We start from the raw sequence: 23,763 nt of genomic DNA, 5'->3' as shown, positions 1-23,763 counted from the left end.
CTTTTTTTTTTCAATCAATTCGCAAGATAATGAATTCCCAACAGCTCAACGGCTGCTGTCATATAGTACTATGTCTTGAGGGGGATTTAAAGTGCAAAGACAACTATTTTACAGTAATCCCTGTCAGGTATCCAAAGGTAAGTCTGTTTTCGTGTATGGACTTAAATGTTTTTCTCTCTACAATGTGGAGGGCTATTTTAAGTTTAGTTTAGTCTAACATTAAACCATTATTTTCATTATAGACTATAACCTGTTAATTATTTTCTTAGTAACTGTTTGTCTGGTCTTGTCTATTATCTGTGAAATGTTATCTATGAAATTAGGTCCAACAGTCCCCTTATGAAAACACTAGATCCGCATTTGTATTTGGATCTACACAAAATTGCACACACTCGTAAATATCAGTCGCCTAAACATGCCCGATTTAGTTTTTCATAAGATCCATGAATTATTCTCTAAGAAAATCAAAGAAAATGGAAGAATTCATCATTGTGGTGCAGATCAGAGGACAGATCCAGGATTTTTTTTCTCATGGTTCATTCCCCACCTCTCTAAAATATATTTTTGCAATTTAGTGTAATCCTGCAAACCATCGAACAAACAAACGCAGACAAAAACATAACCATCTTGGCAGCTCAGCTCTAGGTACACTAACTTTATAGTGTTTGTTCTGTGTAGACAAGAAGCCATGTAACAGCCTGTAAAACCTCCTATTTGTCAGTATGAAAATTCTCCCACAGCTACAAGCCTCTTCCCCTCTTTTCATCCAGTCTTTATTTTTACCTCATCCTCCTTTTGAGGTGCGTCTCCAGCAGAGATCCCTTCATTTGGTTTCCTCCAGGTCTTTGGTATCGCAGAAGCCGTCTGATTTACTGCAGGACAACACAGAAGCAGGAACATGCAGTTAGTCAGTAAACAGCAGAACCACAATGGATTTAGAAGTGAAATTTGTGTCCAAAAAGGCAGCGATGAAAAGAAAAATGTCTGTATAATGAAACCTTACATCCGGTTCTACACATAAAACAGATATAAAATGCTTTATGGTTACGTTGTTATGTCTTCATTGCCTTGATGATTTAAAACTCTTTCATCTCAGACCAACGTAAAACAAACAGCTATAAGCACAAGCGCGAGTTATGTGTGACTTTTACAGTTCCTGAAATTCAACAAATTAAAATACCTGTTGTGGTGCTATTCCTGATGAGTGCTTGATGCTGGGACTCTGTCTTGCTGTCAGTAATGCCACCTTGTGCCTCCCTCCCTGCTTTGGGTACAAGGTCTTCAGTGTCTATGGATTTGCTCGGCTCGTCAGCCTCTGTCGTGGCCTGCACTAGAGGCGGAAGGCCAGGGGGAAGCATGATGGGCAAAGCTGGGGCAGGGCTTGAGCTCAGGGTAACTGGCACCACAGCCACAGGAGCCATAGGGGCCAGCGCAGCAGCAATGGGAACCTGTGGCCTTATGTCAGAAGGCAAAGTTTCAGAGGAGGCTTCTCGGTAAGCAGGACTAGAGGCCTGGGGCTGGAGTGCAGCAGGGGGCATAAGAGAAGGCTCATGGGCCGCTGTCTCCAGTTCAGTCCCGGACTCGGCAAGGCCGTTCAAAGCCTTGGGGGCTGCTACAGACAAGGCAGCCAGAGTTCTTGGGGCGTCTAAGAGAGGCCTGTCTGTGTTGGGAGGCTGAGGTGGCGCCAAAGAGGGTTTCTGCTCCCCGACTGAGGACAAGTGAGAAGAGGCTGACTCCCTGGCTGAGGGACGTTCACTCGAGTTGGCCGCTGTAAGTGGGAGATTGACAGGGGTGCTGAGCGAGGCGGGGAGGGGAAGCTCCGGTTCACTTGCGGGAGGAGTGGGCTCAGTTTCAGGTGTGTTGGCCTCCGGTGTCTCCACGGGGGCTTCAGGCTGCACAAGCCCAGGTGAGGAAGACTCCTGGACAACTGGCTGCAGTTTTGGCGCATCATCTGGAAGAAGGAAAAGTACAGATGAATACATGTCTTCAGAATACAATCAGCAAAAGGTAATGTTTGTATCACAAACTATACTCAATAGTTCTTCACATATATGTAATGTAATAAAAAAGACAATCTGTTTAAAATCTGTGACATTTTGTGACTGTGACAGCTTCAAGTTCAACAAGCCAGACAGGGGAAAAACATTTACGTCAACATTTTTGAGGAGGTTGCGAGTGTGAAACCGCAGCAGGAAGACAGATAACATAACGTACTAGAAAGGTTCAACCTAAGTTCAGAGAGCCCTGCTGACATCACACTTTGTAAGTGAACCGAAAGTGAAAGTGTTCAGTGTGCAGCGAGTTCTGGGAAAAACTTTGCTGCTCCAAAGATGACATTGTCTGCGATTGGAGGCAATGACACAGCAGTAAAATAATATTCAACCCATTCTAGAGGGTCTAACGTTACATTTCTAAATTTGAAATTTGACATGTCACAGATCCTAATTAATGGAGATATGGGCAAACCAAGTTAACTTTTTCGGGGGGTTACTCTGACTTTGACTGGTCATATCTCCTTTAATATGAGAAATGTTTCTCATATCATGTTAAAAGCTCTGGGATTAAAACTGCCTTGGTTAGATTGTTAAGAGTTGCATTCCTTCTTATTTCTCTGCAGCAGAATCTGAGCTAACCAACTTCCTACTGTGACCCCAAGTACTTTCAGTCACTCACAACTTGGTGGAGTATTTTTACGACAAGTAAACAAAGCATTTGTTCTGAACATAGCGTATGTTTGTGTCTGGAAAATAAAATTATGAAAGTAGCAGACTCATAAAATTATCTCTCATGCCGACTGCCCTGTCACCAAAAAAAATCCCAAAGAGCAGAATACATTTATTGATAACTGAGTGTTATGTGTGAATTTTACAGTTCCTGAAATGCAGCAAATTAAGGTACCTGTTGTGGGGCTATTCCTGATGAGTGCTTGATGCTGGGACTCTGTCTTGCTGTCAGTAATGCCACCTTGTGCCTCCGTCCCTGCTATGGGTACAAGGTCTTTAGTGTCTATGGATTTGCTCGGCTCGTCAGCCTCTGTCGTGGCCTGCACTAGAGGCAGAAGGCCAGGGGGAAGCATGACGGGCAAAGCTGGGGCAGGGCTCGAGCTCAGGGTAACTGGCACCACAGCCACAGGAGCCATAGGGGCCAGCACAGCAGCAATGGGAATCTGTGGCCTCATGTCAGAAGGCAAAGTTTCAGAGGAGGCTTCTCGGTAAGCAGGACTAGAGGCCTGGGGCTGGAGTGCAGCAGGGGGCATAAGAGAAGGCTCATGGGCCGCTGTCTCCAGCTCAGTCCCGGACTCAGCAAGGCCGTTCAAACCCTTGGGGGCTGCTACAGACAAGGCAGCCAGAGTTCTTGGGGCGTCTAAGAGAGGCTTGTCTGTGTTGGGAGGCTGAGGTGGCGCCAAAGAGGGTTTCTGCTCCCCGACTGAGGACAAGTGAGAAGAGGCTGACCCTTCACTCGAGTTGGCCGCTTTAAGTGGGAGATTGACAGGGGTGCTGAGCGAGGCGGGGAGGGGAAGCTCCGGTTCACTTGCAGGAGGAGTGGGCTCAGTTTCAGGTGTGTTGGCCTCCGGTGTCTCCACGGGGGCTTCAGGCTGCACAAGCCCAGGTGAGGAAGACTTCTGGACAACTGGCTGCAGTTTTGGCGCATCATCTGGAAGAAGGAAAAGTACAGATGAATACATGTCTTCAGAATTCAATCAGCAAAAGGTAATATTTGTATCACAAACTATACTCAATAGTTCTTCACATATATGTAATGTAATAAAAAATATAAATCTGTTAAAAATCTGTGACATTTTGTGACTGTGACAGCTTCAAGCTCAACAAGCCAGACAGGGGGAAAAAATGTTTTACGTCAACATTTTTGTGGAGGTTGCGAGTGTTTGTGTAATTACTCTCACTGCCAGGGGGAGACAAAAGAGCCACACTGCAGGTTTAAAGGAGAGAAGTGAATGGGAATGGCGGACCATCTGGTGGCACATGTGGCTGATAGGTAGTGTGTATTAGTGTGTATAATGACTCACGATATGGGGCAGGGTACTCCCCTTGCCCAGGACCAGTATAGAAGGTGCCAGACCCTGGGGACTGAACAGAATACTGCTGAGGAGGTCCCACATAGGGTTGACTGTGGTGATACTGCAAGTAAAGAGGACAAGGAGAAACCTATTATCAAAAAATAATCAGCGAGGGAAATACAAACATTGTACAAAAATGGTGCACCTTTACAATCAGTGGTATGATTTTATCTTTTAACATTCCAGTTTTATTTTACAGATTTAATTTTAGCACATTTCCCACACATTCAACTATTAACAAGGATATATACATAAAAATAATGATAAATGAATGAATGAAAACTAGCTGCAAGTAGCGTCGCCATCACCATCACCTGACATCAGAGCAGGCAGTGCCAGCCATTACATTAGAAAGGCTAGTGTGATTTGTGATCAATAATTTAGCATGGCCCTTGAAGGATGTTATAAATATTGAAATGGCCCTTGATAGGAAAAAAGGTTCCCCTACCCCTGAATGAGAGCAAACAACATCAACTGAAACCAGGTCAGTGTGTTTCTTTCACCTGTGGGATGTAGTACTGTGCAGCCTGCGGGGAAGGGAAAGGCACGGGTGCCATGGTCCTCATGATTGGCTGATTAGTGGGGTTGACGGCTGTAGGAGTCTGTGAGCCAGGCTGTATGGAGGGCGTGTTTGTCAGGATGGTACGCCTCTTAGTCTTCATCAGAAACCTCTGGAAAAACTGTAGGTAAGAAGGGAGAGAAACACAGACGACATTAAGTACGATCCCAGAGGCAGCCGACTCATTTCTGCAGGCTGCCATGCTTTAATCCAAAGTACAAACAAGTTCAGTTTTTCAGACGACTTCACCATTTGGCCAACACATCTCTCACAGTGAGCCCCCCCCCGCCCCGGTGTATAATCAGCAGCAAAAAAGAACTAAACAAAAGGACCAGCACCACAGATTTCTCTGAACTCTCATCATTGCTGCAGACCATTCAGACCATCACATTTCAACCACTCTGAGGGATAAACTGCCTAATGATTTTCAGGCAGATATGCAGCCCTTTAAATGTCCTTTTATGCTTCAATAAACAACTCATAATTACTCTGAATTACTTCACTAAACTTTACAGATATGTGGATGTAATATTTGAATTTAAAAAACATGAATTAGATAAATACCATCTACAAAGTAGGGAGCACAACCCTGTTCAGATACTTTGGTGCTTTGGTTTTTATGGCCATTGATGTTTCAGCGTTTAATTCAGAGTAACTCCGATGATTTTCTGATAAGCTCAACAAATGCTGCACCAGACTCCACAGCTGTTAAAAAATAAAAGCTGCTGAATGGCTGCAAAAACCTCTTTTTGTGCCCGAGCTGCTCAGCCAACCTTTCAGTTGTACTAAAAGTGTGACACGTGACACGGCTGTGTTCATCAAGCAGCAATGTGGCCTTTTCTCGTGGATCACAGAGCACTCACGATGTAGAAGATAAAACTGTAGCTGCTGTAAAGACTGCAGCTACAATGGCTTCTATAGAACATATTTCAATCAGTTGAGACTCTAATGTTTAATTAAGTTTAATGGCGAGCTTTGTGATTGTTGGGCAAAAAATAAATAAAACTAAAGAAACCTGGCGGCAGTCTAAGAAATAAATCAATTGGTGGCAAGGAGACATACGAAGCATATGTCGTCAGCACATGTTGCCAGTGTTTGTGTAATTACTCTCACTGCCAGGGGGAGACAAAAGAGCCACACTGCAGGTTTAAAGGAGAGAAGTGAATGGGAATGGCGGACCTGAGTGGATTCTGTAGAAGGAGCATACACACAGTACATAGGTAATCTACTGTAAGAGACAGCGAGTGATAAGAAACAGTGACAGGAAGGATGAAAGTATAAAATGAAAGACAGTACATTGAATTTAACATACAGCTATATGGAAAATAAAGTGAAAAGTGTTTTTTCACAAGTCATGGCCTCAACCTACACGTCCCAAAAGAGAGAGAGAGAGAGAGAGAGAGAGAGAGAGAGAGAGAGAGAGAGAGAGAGAGAGAGAGAGAGAGAGAGAGCCTCACCTTTGGTGGGGTGAGGGTAGAGGATGGTTGACCTGAACCCCCTGCCATGATCTCCTCTGTGATGTCCCTGCCACCCTGATTGGGGTGCCGGATACGGATCTGGGAGGACAATGACACAAAAAACAAACCTCACTAAAGCACCCACGTCTTTGAAAGACAGGTAGTCTGCCACAAGTGTGTGTGAGCCGTCAGCTGTGTTACACACTGCTACAAACTGATACGGGGGCATGATGCATCAAATCCATTTAACATGGATACGAACTATAAATTAAAAGAAGACATAAATACAAGAAAATATATAGAACTTGAAGAAAAATATAAACTATAAAATATAAACATGGATTATCTTTTCTACATATTTCATTCTGTAAAATAAAACTTTTCACAATCATACACTGATACGTCTATGAAAGGCTCTTATCAGCCGACATTATAAGCAAAACAATAAATCATTCTATGGCTTTGTGTAAGAAAATGTAGTTTGTGCATTATAATCATTACATATTGTAGCAATTAAATCTTAAAGTTCAACTAAACTGAAACTAAATCTATTCGACTAAACAACTGAACTCAACTGAAATAAACCATTGAACTCAACTGAACCACTTGACTCAACTGACGAAAATTCGAATCTATTCAACTCGACTCAACTGAACTCGACTCGAGTCAACAACTGAACTGAACTGAACTCAGGGATGTAGTTCCTGGAGCGGCCAACAGGAACTCCTAAGATACTCACTGTGTTCTTCTCATGCTTGGCTGGTGGAGGTTGCTGTGGTGTAGGCACTATGATGGGGGGTGATGGGGGGTACACAGTCTGTCCTGGGTAGTAAGGTGGGCTAGCTGTGGGAACGGGAGCAGGGACAAAGGGCGAGACAAGTGGGTTGTACCTGAGGGGATCTGAATGAGTTTCAGAGAAGAGAAAAGATATTATAGTAAAACACAGACAGGCTCTCTGCTCTGGTGGCACATATGGCTGACAGGTAGTGTGTATTTCTGCTACTGTGTGGTGAACTATTTTTTAAAATGTGATGTGGGAATAGTGCAGGATGTGTATCTGTGTTGGATTAATGACTCACGATATGGGGCAGGGTACTCCCCTTGCTCAGGACCAGTATAGAAGGTGCCAGACCCTGGGGGCTGAACAGAATACTGCTGTGGAGGTCCCACATAGGGTTGACTGTGGTGATACTGCAAGTAAAGAGGACAAGGAGAAACCTATTATCAAAAAATAATCAGCGAGGGAAATACAAACATTGTACAAAAATGGTGCACCTTTACAATCAGTGGTATGATTTTATCTTTTAACATTCCAGTTTTATTTTACAGATTTAATTTGAGCACATTTCCCACACATTCAACTATTAACAAGGATATATACATAAAAATAATGATAAAGGAATTGCAGATGTCCCAAACATTTTCAGTTTCAAATTTCCGTACTTTCCACACCCAACTTTTCCAGATGGCTGATTAGTTCCTCCACAAAGGAGGTTATGTTTTCACTGTTTTACTGTAACGGTTTCCCTTTCAAAGGATCTTTATAGAAAAATGATGCACGTGTAGAGTGGTAATATCGATAAACAGGTGAAATCTAGTGTGGATCCAGATACTGATCCAGATTTTGTGAATGAAAATGGCCAATCAGCCGTGGCGGACGTATGAGGTCTCTGAGTGCCTTTTTAGTCAAGCATATAAATAGTTTTAAATCCTACAGTTAACATGTATGTTACATTCTGACTATGTGTGTAATTACACTGTATTCACACCATTTCACATTTTGTGTTGTTGCACCTAAAATCCTCATCAGTCCACACTCAATACCTCATAATGCAACATGAAACAGAAAACACTGTCATTCAGAAGGAGAATAGGGGAGTGCCTTGTTGCCACTGCAGAGCATTGTGTAAAATTGTTCATTGTGTGCAAATACTGCAAATTCCTACCCTGCAAGAGGAAGAGTCTGCTATGACATGTAAATATGCTGGAGAGTGTGAAAAAGTCCTTCAGGAGAATATTTCTTAAGCTGTTGAATGTGGAACCAGCTCATGAGTCTGACAACATAAACTCAGGTGCAAAACATTGACGAGCTCCAAAATAGGTAAAACAACCTCCCTCCGCCCAAGCTCGATGAATTATATGTTCCGCCTGAGGATTTTCTTATTCTGAGGAGACATACACTGAAGTTAGTGTTTCTGTTTGAGCCAGCCTACTAATGTGAGCTGCTCTTTTAAAAACTGACTATCGCAAAGACATAGTTCCTCTCAACAAACTCACACGAACCTGGAAAACTAGCTGCAAGTAGCGTCGCCATCACCATCACCTGACATCAGAGCAGGCAGTGCCAGCCATTACATTAGAAAGGCTAGTGTGATATGTGATCAATAATTTAGAATGGCACTTGAAGGATGTTATAAATATTGAAATGGCCCTTGATAGGAAAAAAGGTTCCCCTACCCCTGAATGAGAGCAAACAACATCAACTGAAACCAGGTCAGTGTGTTTCTTTCACCTGTGGGATGTAGTACTGTGCAGCCTGCAGGAAAGGGACAAGCATGGGTGCCATGGCCCTCATGATTGGCTGATTAGTGGGGTAGACGGCTGTAGGAGTCTGTGAGCCAGGCTGTATGGAGGGCGTGTTTGTCAGGATGGTACGCCTCGTAGTCTGTATCAGAAACCTCTGGAAAAACTGTAGGTAAGAAGGGAGAGAAACACAGAAGACATTAAGACACAAGTTCAGTTTTTCAGACGACTTCACCATTTGGCCAACACATCTCTCACGGTGAGCCCCCGGTGTTTAATCAGCAGCGAAAAATAACTAAACAAAAGGACCAGCACCACAGATTTCTCTGAACTCTCATCATTGCTGCAGACCATTCAGACCATCACATTTCAACCACTCTGAGGGATAAACTTCCTATAAACAACTTCAATAAACAACTCATAATTACCCTGAATTACTTCACTAAACTTTACAGAAATGTGGATGTAATATTTGAATTAAAACGAGTTTTAAAACGAGGCTTACCTGCTTTTGGCAGTAGGTGCTGCTATCACTAATAGAATCTATTAGTGACACTGACACTGACATTAAAGCAAACTGACAAATAATTATTTTCCTTTAATGTCACAGTGTCAGTGGTGTTAGATTCCTTTGATGTCATTCATGACAGGCGGCACTATGACGTCCTCTCATTGGTCGTTGTGTTGATGTTTAAGTTTGTTGAGCTGGACCCATATTGCATCTCACTCGCTCGTTGCTTTAAGCTTCAGAAGCTTGGGTGAAGCTTTCACATTTGTCCTTGCAGAACAAGTGCAATCTGTAAACTGATGCACAACCACAAGAGGGCGCCACACCCTGTGGTATGTGTTGTGCATACAACTTTCATCTGTCAGGCTGGACTCTGTCACAGCCTGGCTCTATAAAACATTCTAACATCTTTCTTTACCTTTAGCCACGCTGCAGAGGTTATCCAAATAAATCCTTTATAACACGTGGCATGAAATCCAAAACTTCAGCTCTTCTTGGGTTTTTCAGAATGATGTGTGGGTGCATGTCCCGTACACTTGCCCATGTGAAAACATCTATAGTATGTTTTGTGGAATATCTTTTTCATGCTGTGTGTTAAAATTACTGCATTGTTTCAGTTTTCTATCTTTGTTTTCTTCTCCACCTCCTGAGCTGAAAAGGTGAAATATGTAACTGCACTTTTAATAAAGAAAATCCCCGACATGAGCATCTGTTTTCATTGTCTGCTTCTTTAAAGTGGCTTTAAGTCTTTATTTGTGTTTTCAGTTGAAGAATTGTTGATGTGCTTATTTGGTTGCTGTCTTGAAAAAGCAGTAAGTGTATAGTCGGGGGACTTTGTTTTTAGGGCTGCAACTTATTCAGTGATTGATTTCATCAGTTCAATCAATCAATCAATCAATCACTCAGCTCCACAGGACAAGACAGGGTCCATATTTGTATCATGTAAATTCTGATTGTATTCACTTGTTAACTGTGTGCATCAGTGGTAATAAACTCAAATTCAATATGGATTTTGACTGCTCCTAAACGTTAATGCATCTGACGCTCGACTGTGCAGTTTAACAAATAGTCCAAAGAAATATCTGAATTGATTAATCAATTTAAAATGCTGACAATCAATAATCAATAATGACAAATTGTTGAAAATAAGAACATTGGAAATCTTCACATTCAAGAAGCTGAGTTCAGTGTTTTTAGTTTTTACATCTTTTGATTAAATAAAAGATCAAATTATAGTTTTTAATCATTTATAATAAAAAAAGTAAATTTGTATCAATTGAATAATCAATAAACCATCTAATTGTTGAGCTTCAGAGAACTGGTTGATTTCTTAGTAATCTGAGAAGCTGTCAAAAACACAAAGATGTTGAGTTGACAGTAATTTAAAACTAAACTGTGTGTGTGAGACAGCCGAGGGACAGGAGAGGATGGGGGACATCTCTGAATGAAAGACGATGTGGTGATTTAGAGGTTTAGTTTCAGCATAGATTTGAAAATGAGTACAGCTTTCCAGATTCACATATGTTTGATTGACTTCCCTGAACAACAGCTGTCCAATCATGTTAAAACAGTTGGTTTGGGAGTTGGTCAGTTTTCTTAAGCCTTACCAAAGTTAAAGACACAAGAGAAAAAATAATTAAACAGTTTAGCTTTTCTAATACAGTATAATCTGTACATGTTAGCATGCCTGGCTAACAACCTTATACCTAGAGTAGTAATCCAGGGTTACATCCAGGCCAAGGAGCATTTCATACTTTATTATTTTTCAGTTTATTTAAAAAAAAAGTACTGTAGGCTAACATTATGAGCTGTCCTGCTCTATTGGATTTTCAACCGACTCATGGAGCTAACCTGTAACCTGCAGAATACTGTCAAGTGTCAACTCAGTGTGGCCAGGGATACATGAGTGTACACACTGCTGAACTGGTCAGAGTGCTGTGCTGCAGCCAGAGACGAGATGAAGACTGATCACCCATCATGTTGGTGATCAGAGCTTGTAAAAGAAGGGAGGTCAGCATTTGCCCTCTGCAGTACAGTGCCATCTTTCTTTTACTGGCTGTGTTTGTCTTCATCTGTCCACTACATAACAAGGGCATCCTGGAGGGGAGAATCTGCCTCGGAGAAAAACTCCTTGAAGACTCGTCCTTGTTTGAAATGTCTAGTGTTAGACTTCGGGAAAGTCCTATAAAGCTAAACACATGTAAGTTGAGAGATAGATTGGGCTTCGTCAGCTGAGTCTGGTCCACACTCTGCTTGAGAATGTAGAGCCGTATAAAGTATTTCTGCAGTAGCTGAGTTATTAACCGACAAATCTGGGCTATTTCCCTTGTGACATAGGGCCTTTCCTCAACTAGAGAGTTTTCTCCCTCCAAGTTTTCTGTACTGCGAAGGCTGGAAGCCACAGATTATGTACATATTGAGTCAGTAGTTTAGCTTTTCCTTGCTCTGATTTGGTTCAGATGTTGTACTTACGTAATCAGAAATCAGTACAAAACTAATGTTAGCTAAGTAGAAACAAGAAAAACTTGTAGCCTCTTTAATCTCGAGTAAATGGTGCCTCTTACCCTTTTTTGCAGTATCATCATGTATTATAATTGATGTCATATTATAAAACACAAACGTTATGTTACATTAAACATTAAGAGTCTTTGCTCATGATCTAAGCTTTTATAAATCTTGACCTGAACCTGACCTCAGTGTCCAGGCAGTTCCAGTCATATTGCTGAGCTGAGACATGGATTTATCTGAATGTATCGTTCTTGTTATCGGAGAATTGTCAAAATAACTAACAATTAATATTTTACCCACTGAATTAAGTCAAAGGTATCCCATGTGTGTGAAAAACACTGGCCACAATGTACAGTCAGTGACATCGACTGTATATGAAGATGGAAGACACGTCTCCACTTCCTCCCACTATCAAAAACTGAAGCCAAAGATTATAGTATAGTCCTTCATGTTATTTATGTGGTCTTCATGGCCCACTACTCAACGCTACTTCGTAGTGTTCTCATTAAATTGGTATCTCAGAAATAATCCCTTTGGGACTATAAACAATTATGTTTTTTACTTAACAGAGATTTAATTTAATGATTTCTTCTGGTAGCACGAATATTTCCCACGGGAACTAAACACTGAGATCGCAGGAAGCAAGTGGAGCAGCCACTCCTGCAGTCGCGCGTAAAAGACTGCGACATCACCGGCTCCACTAGCCCAGAGAGGCGGACACGATGGAGCAGAGCAGCTGTGGGGAGCAGATGTGAGTCAGGTCTGAACACACAGCGCTGGGTGGGAGCATAGACTGTTTGGGATGTGAGAGATCGGTGGGTGGAGTTACTGAAGCTGCAGCCAGGTGCCAGGAGAAGTTGTTGTTGCCTCCGCACGCCGGGGTCGTGCGTAATGCGTGTGGCCGCCCGTGAGGAGGATGCTGGAGCATGAGGCGGGAGCTGACATGCGACTGGTCCGTCAGATCAGCGCAGGGATGAGGATCCAGGCCGGGGCCGAGCACATAGGCTGCAGCAGCAAGGTCGGGGAGACCCAGGAGAGCCAGGTGATCTGTGTGCAGTGTCAGGACGAGCTGGTGCGGGCTTGTCCCGGGAGTCCGCGGAGTCCTCGAAGCGCCATCGCCACGCGCCTCTCCTCCGGATCCGCAGGTAAAGGCATCACAGCATCGAACCAGCAAAATGCACATATTCCTCGTGTTTAATCGATTTATCCGATCAATTCCCCTCACGGTCAGTGTAAAGCGAGGGTGTGGTGCTCCACTGAACAACAAAGTCACATAAATAATTAGTGGAACATCACATTCCCTCCAAGACTTTTATAGCACATTTACACAAACATTTGAGTCTGAGCTTTTGATAAGGAGTGCAGGGAACATTAGATACCCAAGCATTAAGGTGATACATTTATGTCAGTAATTGTTAATTTTCTTATAGGAGTGTGAGCCACTTGAACAGTCACAATGGTCCTATTAGTATTGTAATAACTGTTGTTGTTAGAATCTGTACATTGTAAGATGTGATAAGTCTTCATTAATCCAGAAGTTAATTAACGTGCCAACTTGCTCCAAGACAACAGTCTCATAATATATTATAGAGTAGAATAAAACAATAGATTATTAAGTTTAACACTCTTAATTGCATGATCTCAGTCTGTGTTTAGGACACACACACACACACACACTTGCACTCACAAGTCTTAATTAGAGTACAGAACTGTATGTCTTATCTGATGCTCACAATAACAGTAGTTAATCCATCAGCCTGGGAAGTTACACTCCTTTAAGACTGTTTCACTACTGGATGATAGTTTAAAAAAAAGCTGCTATAGTTCACAAAGTAGATATTGACGTCAATATGATACTCGTACAACAGCCTAACAAAATGTGTAGCTCAATGTAAAGCACCATCTGATGATGAATTATGAATGTCACTGGAAGCAGCTCTGTGGCAGATACGATTTGTTAAGTCCCCGTGCTGACTTCCCACAGCTTTGGTAATAAATGATACCTCCCGCAGCTTTATCTCCAAACATGTAAGCGAATACAAGCGCCTGAGCTGAAAAGACTCCCAGTCAGTGATGAATGTCTGTGCTGCTGCCGTTGCTCTTCCCTGCTGCAGCTGTAGGTGTTAGATTGGAGAATAAGGAAATGAGTTTTCTATATACGAGTTTCTCAAATGGCTAAACAAGCAGAAACGTTTGTATTCACTTCTCAGTGAGATAAAGTAATGTGAGGTGGTACCTGGCTGCAGTGCCACAGAGTCTTTTCCTCTGCTGACAGAGGAAAAATGATTTAACCTCCAAATCCCCAGATAACTATGAGTTCTAAATTAGGCCTTTAACTTCCAGTGTCAAGGTTATTTTATTAATTGACCATGGAACATACAAACCAATGTTCCTCATCAAGTAATTCTTGTACTTCAATACTTTTTAACTCTAGTTATAGCTTGATCCTGTCAAATAAAGTGATGTGCGACATTAAATTACCAGTGTATCGAATTTAAAAGGGATTCTTTTGACAGAAATTAAATGGAATATAATATTCAGAATTATGTTTTCATAGTGCATAATCACCTGAAACTAAGAATCGTTGTGTTTTTATTAGAATGAGACCCTCTAGAAAAGGCCTTTCACATATTTAGGGGGGATACCAGAGGCTCTCCTTCATTTTTGGAGGGGAAGGGGTAATCCAGTTGTCTGCAATCTGCTACCTCACCAATAGATGCTACTAAATCCTACACCCCGACCTTTTAATTTGAATTGCAGATGCTATAAACTCAGACCTTACCTCAGGTCAGAAGTAGATATCTTAAAGCTGCACAGTTTTCAGTCAAAGCAGCAAAACAGCGCTGACAAAGCTGGTACCTGCTAAACACCAAATGACAAAGTTAGCAACTAGCTGGTGAACATAGTTGTCTATTTAGCAGCTACAAAGTCAGATTCATCCCTTGAGGAATAGTGCAGGTGGAGGCCAAAACAGAGCTAAAATGCTTTGTGTCTGCTTTATAAGTAGGCGACTGCAGGTGTACAGGTATACCAGTGCTATTTTATAGTGTCTGCAGCAGTAAAGTTAACCATCATAGGTAGGTAAACAGTCATCAGAGCTGCAGTCTAAGAGGAGGCCACACTATTAACTTGCCGAGAAACTCATATAGGTTTAAGTGCATAATCTCATCTTTATCAGGGTTAATGATGGTTTTCTTCCTGCAAATCTTCCAGGCTTATAGGCTAATTCCAATCCCACTTCAAGTGTCATGAATTTCATTCATAGTGTCCTACCACAGTGGATGACTCTGTTCCCTCTCCATATAAATTGGTAGACTAAGGAACTAAAGCTGCCAGAGTCATGGATTTTACTCCCCTAGCTCTGCCAAGGTCAAGGGTTTTCTCCCTGTGTAGTTCAATGTGTGGAGCAGGCCACTGACATTGCAGGATTAGGAGTTTCACTCTTGTAATGCTGCAGGGTCGTACTTTTACTCAAGCTCTCAGGAACAGAGCAAGGCTCAGTGGTTCAGTGAACACACTCAGAACTATAGAATACATGCCACTGTGGGATAAAGTTGTTTCCATATTCATCTACTATAAAAGCAATGGTTGTGTAGTGTTTTACTGGTCACCCATGTTAAAAAAAAACAATGCTTTGGATGGAAGACTAAACTACGTGTGATCTCTGTTCCTCTCACAGACCGTGAGCCCAGCAGCAGCAGCTACAATGTCTCTTCTGGAACCTTCTACAGCTGTGTCAGTCAGATCACCATTGGTAAGTGTACTTTGTTGCATAACTAATACGCTTCTCTGTTAAAGAAGAAAAATGCTTTGCATGTTTTAATATTTTCTAATATGTGGACAATATCATTTTGTAGCTAATACTTTGAAAATCCCATCCAGCATGATTTGGCGTTGCCATCCCTACACACAAGACAATCTCAGTTTACATTTTCCCGATGATGGAATGTGCCAACAAATCCAATCAGAGCAGGAGCATCTCTCTCTAAATGTAAGAACCTCTTGAAGACTCATGAGAGCAGCCAACACCTCTAACACCTCTATGTCCAACAACCACTTATATGATCTTCTGCACTTTGTTTTATTGATCATAACTAGTGGTCTCTCACTGCACTGAAGAGTGTTTACAATCACTTGTGAGTCAATTTGCATAAAAGCATCCACCGAAATAAGATTTCAGTAAAGTGCCAAGAAACATAGGATGCAACTGCAGGGAAGAGCAAGACAGTAAACTAACAATTTGTAGTACTTTATATTTATTCTTTGCAAATGTTTTATCGGTGGAAAATCCTTTGAGCGATTTGTTAAACCTCGAGGATGCAAACAAGGCATCAAGAACTACAGGATATTACCCCTGCATGCCAACAAAAATATCCACAGGGCAGCTCTTAAGAGGACCTCCTCCAACTTTACACTCCACAGTCTGTGTTGGGGGGGAGCACCAGAGTGTTCTCTGCCTGAGCGACAGAAGTAAAGCCCTTTGCGGCTGCAGAAGAAACTGCTCAAAGTCTGACAAATCGTCTCGAGCAGCTTTAGACAGTGTCGTTTGGGACAGAAGACTTCAGGTTATAAAATAAAACAAAATCTAGATGTGCAGATCTGAAAAGAACTGAGCTTATTACCAGATGTCTGTGGTCTGTCCTCATTTCTGCTTGAGGCTCCAGGTTACAACACGAGCTAATGTAGCAGCTAATGTAGCACACCTGAATTGCTGACCAAACTGTTGGCAGTCAAGTTGTGGTAATGTGGCTGCCAGGGTTTGATAAGGATGCCACTCAGTAGAGCACATTCTACACACTCATAGAAACCAGTTCCCTAAAAGTGCTCGATTTATCAAGATGCATGAATAATTCCCTGGGGAAAAGGTGAGAATGTTTAAAAACACCCTATCTAGCAATGTTATCCTTCCACTAAGTTGTGTGTGTGTGTGTGTGTGTGTGTGTGTAACATTGTAGAGATCTTCCTGCTGAGTAGTTTGCTGCTGTATGAATGATAAGCTTTCCAACAGCAGGCCAGGAGGGGGACTACAAGCTAAGATTTGCTAAGCAGTAAGGAAATTAAAGATTTCCCCTGACATCAAACTTTATTTGTATATCAGGGGTTTCAGACAGCAAATAATGCATTGTTGACGCAGCTGTCTGAAATAACTTTACTGTCTGTCACAAAACTGCAGCCTCCTGCCATTTGCAGTATTCAGATGTCGCCCTGTGAAATGTTTTCGATGAATATCCCAGCGGAGCCGGGTTAGTGAGGGAGGCTGGAGGCTGTGACAGTGAAGAGTTTGGGTTCAGCTCAGGCCACTATGCTGCTGCTGCATGCTGCATGCAGGTGTTCCTCTCCTCTCGCTGTGCTTAATAAATAAATAAATAAAACTAATGAAGTGCTGAGGGAGAGTTTTGGACCGTTGAGATTCACCCTCTTGGTTTTACAAAGAGAAACAATCTATAGTGTTGCCCTGCACCTTGAGATCAAGCAGACTTAGTGGGCCTCGTGTGCTTTAAAAGCCCCGGCCTTTGTTTTAGAGGAAAATACTAGTCAGCATCACTGTAGGTTCTTAAAAGTCCTAATCGATTATAATCGTCCATTAATTCCACCGTCTCTCAATGTAGTCGGAATTTACTGCAGCTGTGCAGCTGATGGACGGAGCTAATCTCCATCCCGTGGCAGGGATTAATGTGAAGGATGACATGGAAAACTATCAGATGCACCCAAATGTGTGCAGCACTGACAGATAACTGCTGCACATTCATACATCTGAGCTCAATCTATAGGCCTGTTTTTACTCTGAATTCTCTTATTTTATAATAAGTCAAGATACATTGTCAGGAGACATATGCTTAATTGTTCTGTTTCTGTATTTTTGGAAATGATTAAATTCATGTTTCAGGAAAACTTATTAGGGTTGTGCTGATATTGTGCTTCTTGATTTATCAGATTTATTGTCTGAATTACAAAAGAATATCAAGGGAGCTTTGGACTTTATATAAAACAGACATTTATCGTCAACTTTTATAGACGTCTTAGTTTCCCTCAAAGAAAAAAAAATCACCTACTAGCTCTCTCTGTCTTAATGTGTCACACTGCACTGCAGCACCTACACCGCTGAAATCACTCCTGCACATTTCTCTTGTAAATGATGGTAACTTTGTTGCTACAGTAAATACAGTCCTGTGAAGAATGTCATTTTGCAAGAGGGAATAAATAATTGAGATGACTAAATGAGACCCAGGAACCAAAGAGACCTAACGCTGCCAGCAGAAGCGATATCTCACTCCCGACACATCTCATACAGATGCTTATCCAGTTTATTAAAAAGTGACACCAAGGGGTTCTGACCAAGAGTCTTTCTGTGACGACTTCATTTTCTCAGCCAACAACCTACTGTTTTTCTTCACATCTGCTGATATGGACCAGTTCATCATTGCAGAGGACTGATTTGTCAGCAGTTATTAATATCACGTGTTTTTTAAATCCAAATCAAGCCCCCATTCAGAATGCTGGCGAGCACAATGCATGATTGTTTTTCTATAAAGCTTTCACTTCATCGTCCATTTACAGAAACCAGACACTATGATTACTTGAAGCTCTGGTTGGTAATTTGTTTCTGAAACATCTTATTTGTTGAAATCCTCTTCTCGCCCTGATAGACATTTATAAATAAAGCTGTGTGAAAAAAGAAAAAAAAAAAGCCGGTCCCCTGAAGGACTGTAATTAACACGACCGTTCTGAATGAATGAAACGAATGGTCGTCATGCCTCTCTGTCACTAATCGATCTGCCTGCCTGCCCATGAAGGAGTCTTTACAAGCCAGAGAGAAATACACCACTGCAGCAAAGACGAAGTTAGCGAGCGCATCGGCTTCTGGCATGTTCATGTGCTTTGGGGGGCGTGGCCTTGACGAGAGGACGATGGGAGAGGGTGGGATGTATCCATTGCATATTTTCAAAATGTAGCCTCCTCTTGCTATAACTTTTCCAGGATCACCAATTCTTGCTTTAAGCTTTAGGAGATCAGCACCCTCCTTCTGTACCATAGTGCGACTGCAGGCATGACAATGTCAGCTCATGCTCATAAAAGGCTGCATAAAAAAGTGGGATACACATTCATTATTGTCTCTGGAGACACAAAGGTCATAAAACGTGATAACTGTATTAGTTTGAGGTATTTATTCTCTCATGACCTTGAAGAGTAACACCATCTTTTGAAGCACATCTAATCGCTAAGTGTAGTATTTCACTGCAGGGACGCTACAGCAGCACAGAATGCCTGGATCACATTCATTGTTTCAAACACACTCAGACTTATAAACCCGGTGGAAACATTTAAAGGGGACATAGCATGCCCATTTTACCACAAGTTGATATGGTTCCTTGGGGTCTTAATGAAATGTCTGTAACATACTTTGGTCAAAATACCACAAGGATCATATAAAACAGCACCCTTTTTACCCTGTATAAAACAGCCCTCCACAGAGTGACCTGTTTTGAGTGCCTGTTCCTTTAAATGCTAGTGAGCCAGCTCCCCCCTCCCCCCTCATGATTTTAAACGATATAAATTACATATTTTATATGATATAAATTATCAAATATGCATCCCATACTTTGTATTCCCCTTCTGTTGTCCTGGAGTTTTAATTTTCTCAATCACATAAATAAATGTCCCCCTCTGCCGATCCACTACAAGCACACAAGCAGACAGACCGAGAGAGAAAGAGAGGGTGGGGGGGGCTATGAAGACCATCATTTACCCCCGAACCCCGACATTCAACGGGTACAACAACAAGCGGAGAAAGCAGAATCGACCTTATATATACAGTCTATGGGGCTGACCAGCGGAGAAATGCACGTCCCGTGTGAACAGCCAGGCGGCTGCGCGCTTGAGAACGCCGCTGCGCTGCCTCGCAGCGGCGCTTCCGCGTCCGGTGTAACCCGGCGTAACGAGTGGGGGGGCTCGGTGTCTTTGTGCCGGTGTTACAGTAGTGCTGAACACTGCGGAAGTCTTCCACACTGCTGGCTGTGTGGCGTTGACACAAATTCCAGCTCACGCATGGGAGAGCGAGCGGTTGCGAGCGGACGCGCGCGAGCAGCTGCTGCAGCCTCCCAGTCCCAACGATCCAGACAAATGCCACATGTGAGTGAATTGCGGGCTTACCAGCGCGGATAAATGCTCGTCCCGTGTGAACAGCCCGGCTGCGCGCTTGGGAACGGCGCTGCGCTGCCTCGCAGCCTCCGGTGTAAACCTGGCATAACGAGTATGGGGGGACGGGGGAGGATGAGGTGGGGGGTGGACCATGTAGGGAGATTCCAGTGCCTTGTTACGACACAAAACCCAGGAAGCTCAATCGAGTCGCTCAAGCATGACGTTTCTGACTTAGAGGAACCATAACAAAACGCGCAAGTGTTTTTGGGTTGGTAGACATGCCAGATACCCACATTAACGTGTAGAAGCACTAAAAGTGGAATTTGCATGCTATGTCCCCTTTAACACTCAGTTTATTTTCCCATAATGCCATCCTTCCCTGCACATGAAGGTCTTCCACCGGTCTCCCTGTGTGATTACTCTTGAAACTCCCCTCAGACTCGTCACACGTGTGGCCCAGATACCTGCACCTGCGTTTGTTTTCTTACCTCCGAAGGCGCGGGGAAGTGAAGGTGCGACATATCTGGGCCTCGCTCTCCTCAGAGAGCCACGTGGGCACATTTTTCTGATGACTGCGACACAGATATCGCTTAGAACACACTACGTCCTGAACGGCTGCACACCGTGAGTTTTGGAGGTCGTCCGGATGGATGCCAGGTGTTGATTACCACCTCCACCCCCCCCCCAACCTGCCATTTCAGGTCACTTTCATTGGAGGTTGGGGATTGTTGGCTCAATGTAAGGTCTTGAACTTCTATGTAAAGTGCCTTGAGATAATGTATATTTTGGGCTATACAAATAAAATTGAATTGAAATTGATTGAATGTGGCTAAGTTATTTAATGTCTTTTTTGAATTGTTTCATACTCTACCTACCTGGACAGAGTTTCAGTACAAACCACTGACTTCAGAGTTACAAAATGACTCTTAACCAAATAGGCCTTGTTTCATTTGATCTTTTCTGGAAGTCTAAAATCCTCCAGCCTTGTAAGCGTCCATCAAGAATGAATGTTTGTTATAATTTTATGGGCTGCCGACCAATCAGTTTAATGAGAACCTTTTTTCCTCAATCAGCTTGATAGAGTCCTACATTAACACAACGTTCCTTGCCAAAGATGAAACAGTTGGTTGAAGTGAGTCATTTGGGAAATTGCAATGCGACACGTTTCTGAGCACCAGTCATCGTTTAGCAACATTTGAATAAAATTTCCTTCGCTATACCGCTGGAGACGGAGCACGCCTAAAGGACACTTCAAATCTGTCAAATCTTCATTAATGTTTATGCACAGATATTTTTGTAAATTGGAGAGGTCTCTATTTTGTAAAGGAGTAAAAACTGAGAATTTTGTATGGAATTTACTCCTTGACTGTTTTTGTTTGCAAACTTTCACACACTTGAAAGAGAGAAAGAGAGAGAGAGAGAGAGAGAGAGAGAAGATTTATCTTGTTAAAAAGTGTTGTACTAGACAAATTCCCCTCTGGGACAATAAAGATCTCACTGCTCCAGTTTTTGCAAGTGCTGACTTGAGCACTAACATTATTCCAGGGGACGCCCAGCCTAACGCGCCTGCACCCCCGCGGTGTGAAAACCCCTTTATTCTTTTTAGGGAATTGAAGGCAGTAAAACAGCAGAGATGAGATGTGAAGCTCAGATGAAGCTCGTCCCTCATCTTCCTCAGCTGAATGTGTGGTGTGAGGCTCAGAGACAGCCAGACGTTCCTCTACTCTGCTATTGATTGGGCCGTGTTTGTTCTTTGCTGATGTGCCTCCGAAATCTGCTGGGCTTTGTGTTTCACGGGAAACCAGGAGGTGTGTGTGTGGGTGGATGGGAGGGTGGGGTGTTTTCCTTAGACCCACTCAGTATAATTGTAGATGATTTACGTCACCTACGATTTAAAGGATTCCAAACTATTTCACTCGCACAGCATTTTTTAGAAGGTTAAATGCTTATGATGTGACAGAATCCTATAGAGAACCAAGAGAAAACCTGCAATCAACAAAGTCAACTGCCTTTAAGAAGAACCGACAAAAAAATGAACAAAGTCTAATGGAGCGTTCGGGCAAATAAAACCAGGGAAGCAAACTAATCCAGAGGAGAACAGGCAGAAGTCCAACACTCTCATAATGTAGAAACACAGGTAACTCAGGCAGAACACGGGAACGAAGACCAGAAACTTGCAGTAACGAAACAAATATAAACGTAATATTCTGGCAGCTGAAATGGGGAAACACAAGGCTTCTTAAGTCAGCCATCGGATGTATCTGACCGGTCTCAACACAAAACCCCTCCTGAAAATTGAATACTATTAACAAAGTAAAATTTAAAAATGTCTTGTCTCTCCGTATCAATGACGGTTTGAATAAAGAAGGATATTAAATATCTGTCGAGATTCTCTTTCACTTACTCTATCAATCATTTCAGATTTACTGTTTTATTCCTTCATACTGAAACAAAAACATGGGATTAAAAGCTGTAATTTAGTTTAAAATATATGCTTTTCTCTCGACAGCTTGTATATTTCTTCCTGCTAAATATGAGATGAGATGAGTTTGTTTGTGTTTCATGAGTTACATAACATTTGTTGTGTTGTTAAGCAAATCCTGTTCTGTGTGTACGATCAATAAAATATTGGGCAATGACCTCACCTTACCTTCAGTTGGATTTCTTTATGCTGTTGACAGCCTTTACCACTAGAGGGCAACATTGGTAAATACTTTACAGTCATACTTTTGACTGTTTCTTGTCTCCCAGCATCATAAAGAGACAGAGTTGTGTTTGTAAATACAAGAAAAATCCCATATTTAACCCTATCAAGTACAATAGAGAAGACGTAGTTGTTGGTGTTATGTTTCCCTTTAGAGCTAAAATAATTAATCTAATTGATTATTTTTTAACAATTTTGACAATTGATTAATGGTGTTTGTTCTTGTTTTTTGCAAAAATACCAACATATGTATAGCTCAGTTTCACAAATGAAAATATTTGATGCTTTAGTGTGTCATACATGTTAATGTTATTACTCTTTTGACACTTGAAAAATGTGTGTTCGTTTTCTAACATACCTCACACATTCCTTTGCTCTGATTGCGGTGCGTTTGCAGGGTTTGAGCTCGGCGGTCAAGTGGCTATCGGGTTCTCCCACTGGAAGAGTCCTTTCCCACCGAGTGGTCCCAATCTTCCCAGTCCGGACTGCGTTCACTCCGAGGCCACCGCCATCCCGCCCATCGGCGAGCATCCCGAGCCAGTGTCCTGCCCGGCGTCACTGTCCATCACCCCCCTGCCCACCTTCAGTGCGAGCCAGGAGACGCTCTGCGACAGCAGCACAAGTACGTGAAGTTTAGTGAAATACATTTTTTAAACGAGAGGCATCAGGAGCAGCAGACTAATGTTTCCATTTGTAAAACCCAGATCAGCTCGGAGTGATTGAAATGCATATTTTCCAATAAGTGTCAAGTTCCTAGGTTTTTTTCCTTCAACTCCTGCCCAACTTGCAATGGCCTGGTACATTACCCCCAAAGGACGCACGGGACAACTCTGAATGAATGAATGAATGAATGTAAACAGTATTCAAACACCTATATAAATTGAACAAATAACTAAGTACACCTAAACAAAAAGCCAAACTTGTATGCCTGCAGCCTGTATGCTGTGCCTGTGTGCTGTGTGCTGCTGGTTCTTATTTCACAATTCGTCAAACAAGACATCCTAACATTCATGACGATAGCAGCGCTTCCAATATTAAATCATCAAAATAAAAATCTTGTCACAGTACCAGTGGCTTCTTTGGTTGTACCATGATCTGAATCCTCTCTCCTGCTTCTCTCTCTCTCTGCTGAGACGTTTGCTGAGGGTCCTCATCCACAGGTGTTCCAACTCAAGTCCTAATGAGCAGCCTGCACTGGCCTGCTGGTGGTGCATTATGGGACTTGAAGTTTTTCTTAGGCAAAGTTCGTCATTTTGCCTCGACAATAAGCCTTAGGCAGAGTTAATA

At 42.4% G+C, this 23,763-nt stretch overlaps 2 protein-coding genes and 1 non-coding gene across 4 annotated transcripts in view; 1 reads left to right on the top strand and 2 right to left on the bottom strand.

Moving 5' to 3' along the window:
- The window catches only part of LOC124851046 (eukaryotic translation initiation factor 4 gamma 3-like), a 35,571-nt gene extending 26,600 nt beyond the window's left edge, over positions 1–8,971 (bottom strand). The window contains 10 exon segments of the mRNA XM_047338667.1: positions 784–872; positions 1,181–1,951; positions 2,899–3,654; positions 4,028–4,139; positions 4,582–4,758; positions 6,095–6,193; positions 6,834–6,994; positions 7,174–7,285; positions 8,607–8,783; positions 8,876–8,971. Coding sequence (XP_047194623.1) covers positions 784–872; positions 1,181–1,951; positions 2,899–3,654; positions 4,028–4,139; positions 4,582–4,758; positions 6,095–6,193; positions 6,834–6,994; positions 7,174–7,285; positions 8,607–8,783; positions 8,876–8,971 — 2,550 coding nt within the window.
- A 2,712-nt stretch (positions 8,972–11,683) lies between these two features.
- Positions 11,684–23,638, bottom strand: LOC118101984. Of its 2 annotated transcripts, none has more exons than XR_007032342.1 (4): positions 23,545–23,638; positions 22,835–23,081; positions 14,416–14,495; positions 11,684–12,889 (listed from the first exon to the last, which is right to left on the bottom strand). It is a non-coding gene; the product is annotated as an uncharacterized LOC118101984 (transcript). The 2 variants fall into 2 exon arrangements; XR_007032343.1 differs by lacking the exon at positions 11,684–12,889 and adding an exon at positions 12,912–13,747.
- Positions 12,338–23,763, top strand: part of LOC118101652 (anoctamin-4) — a 44,291-nt gene continuing 32,865 nt past the window's right edge. Inside the window, exons 1-3 of the mRNA XM_047338583.1 lie at positions 12,338–12,778; positions 15,313–15,387; positions 22,874–23,098. Of these exons, the coding sequence (XP_047194539.1) occupies positions 12,550–12,778; positions 15,313–15,387; positions 22,874–23,098 (529 nt within the window). The 5' untranslated portion in view covers positions 12,338–12,549. The remainder of the gene's footprint in view (positions 12,779–15,312; positions 15,388–22,873; positions 23,099–23,763) is intronic.

Source organism: Hippoglossus stenolepis, chromosome 22 (genome assembly GCF_022539355.2).
Source record: "Hippoglossus stenolepis isolate QCI-W04-F060 chromosome 22, HSTE1.2, whole genome shotgun sequence".
NCBI classification, from domain to species: domain Eukaryota; kingdom Metazoa; phylum Chordata; class Actinopteri; order Pleuronectiformes; family Pleuronectidae; genus Hippoglossus; species Hippoglossus stenolepis.
The sequence above is the reverse complement of the archived record's forward strand: the minus strand, read 5'-3'. Positions and strand labels throughout refer to the sequence as shown.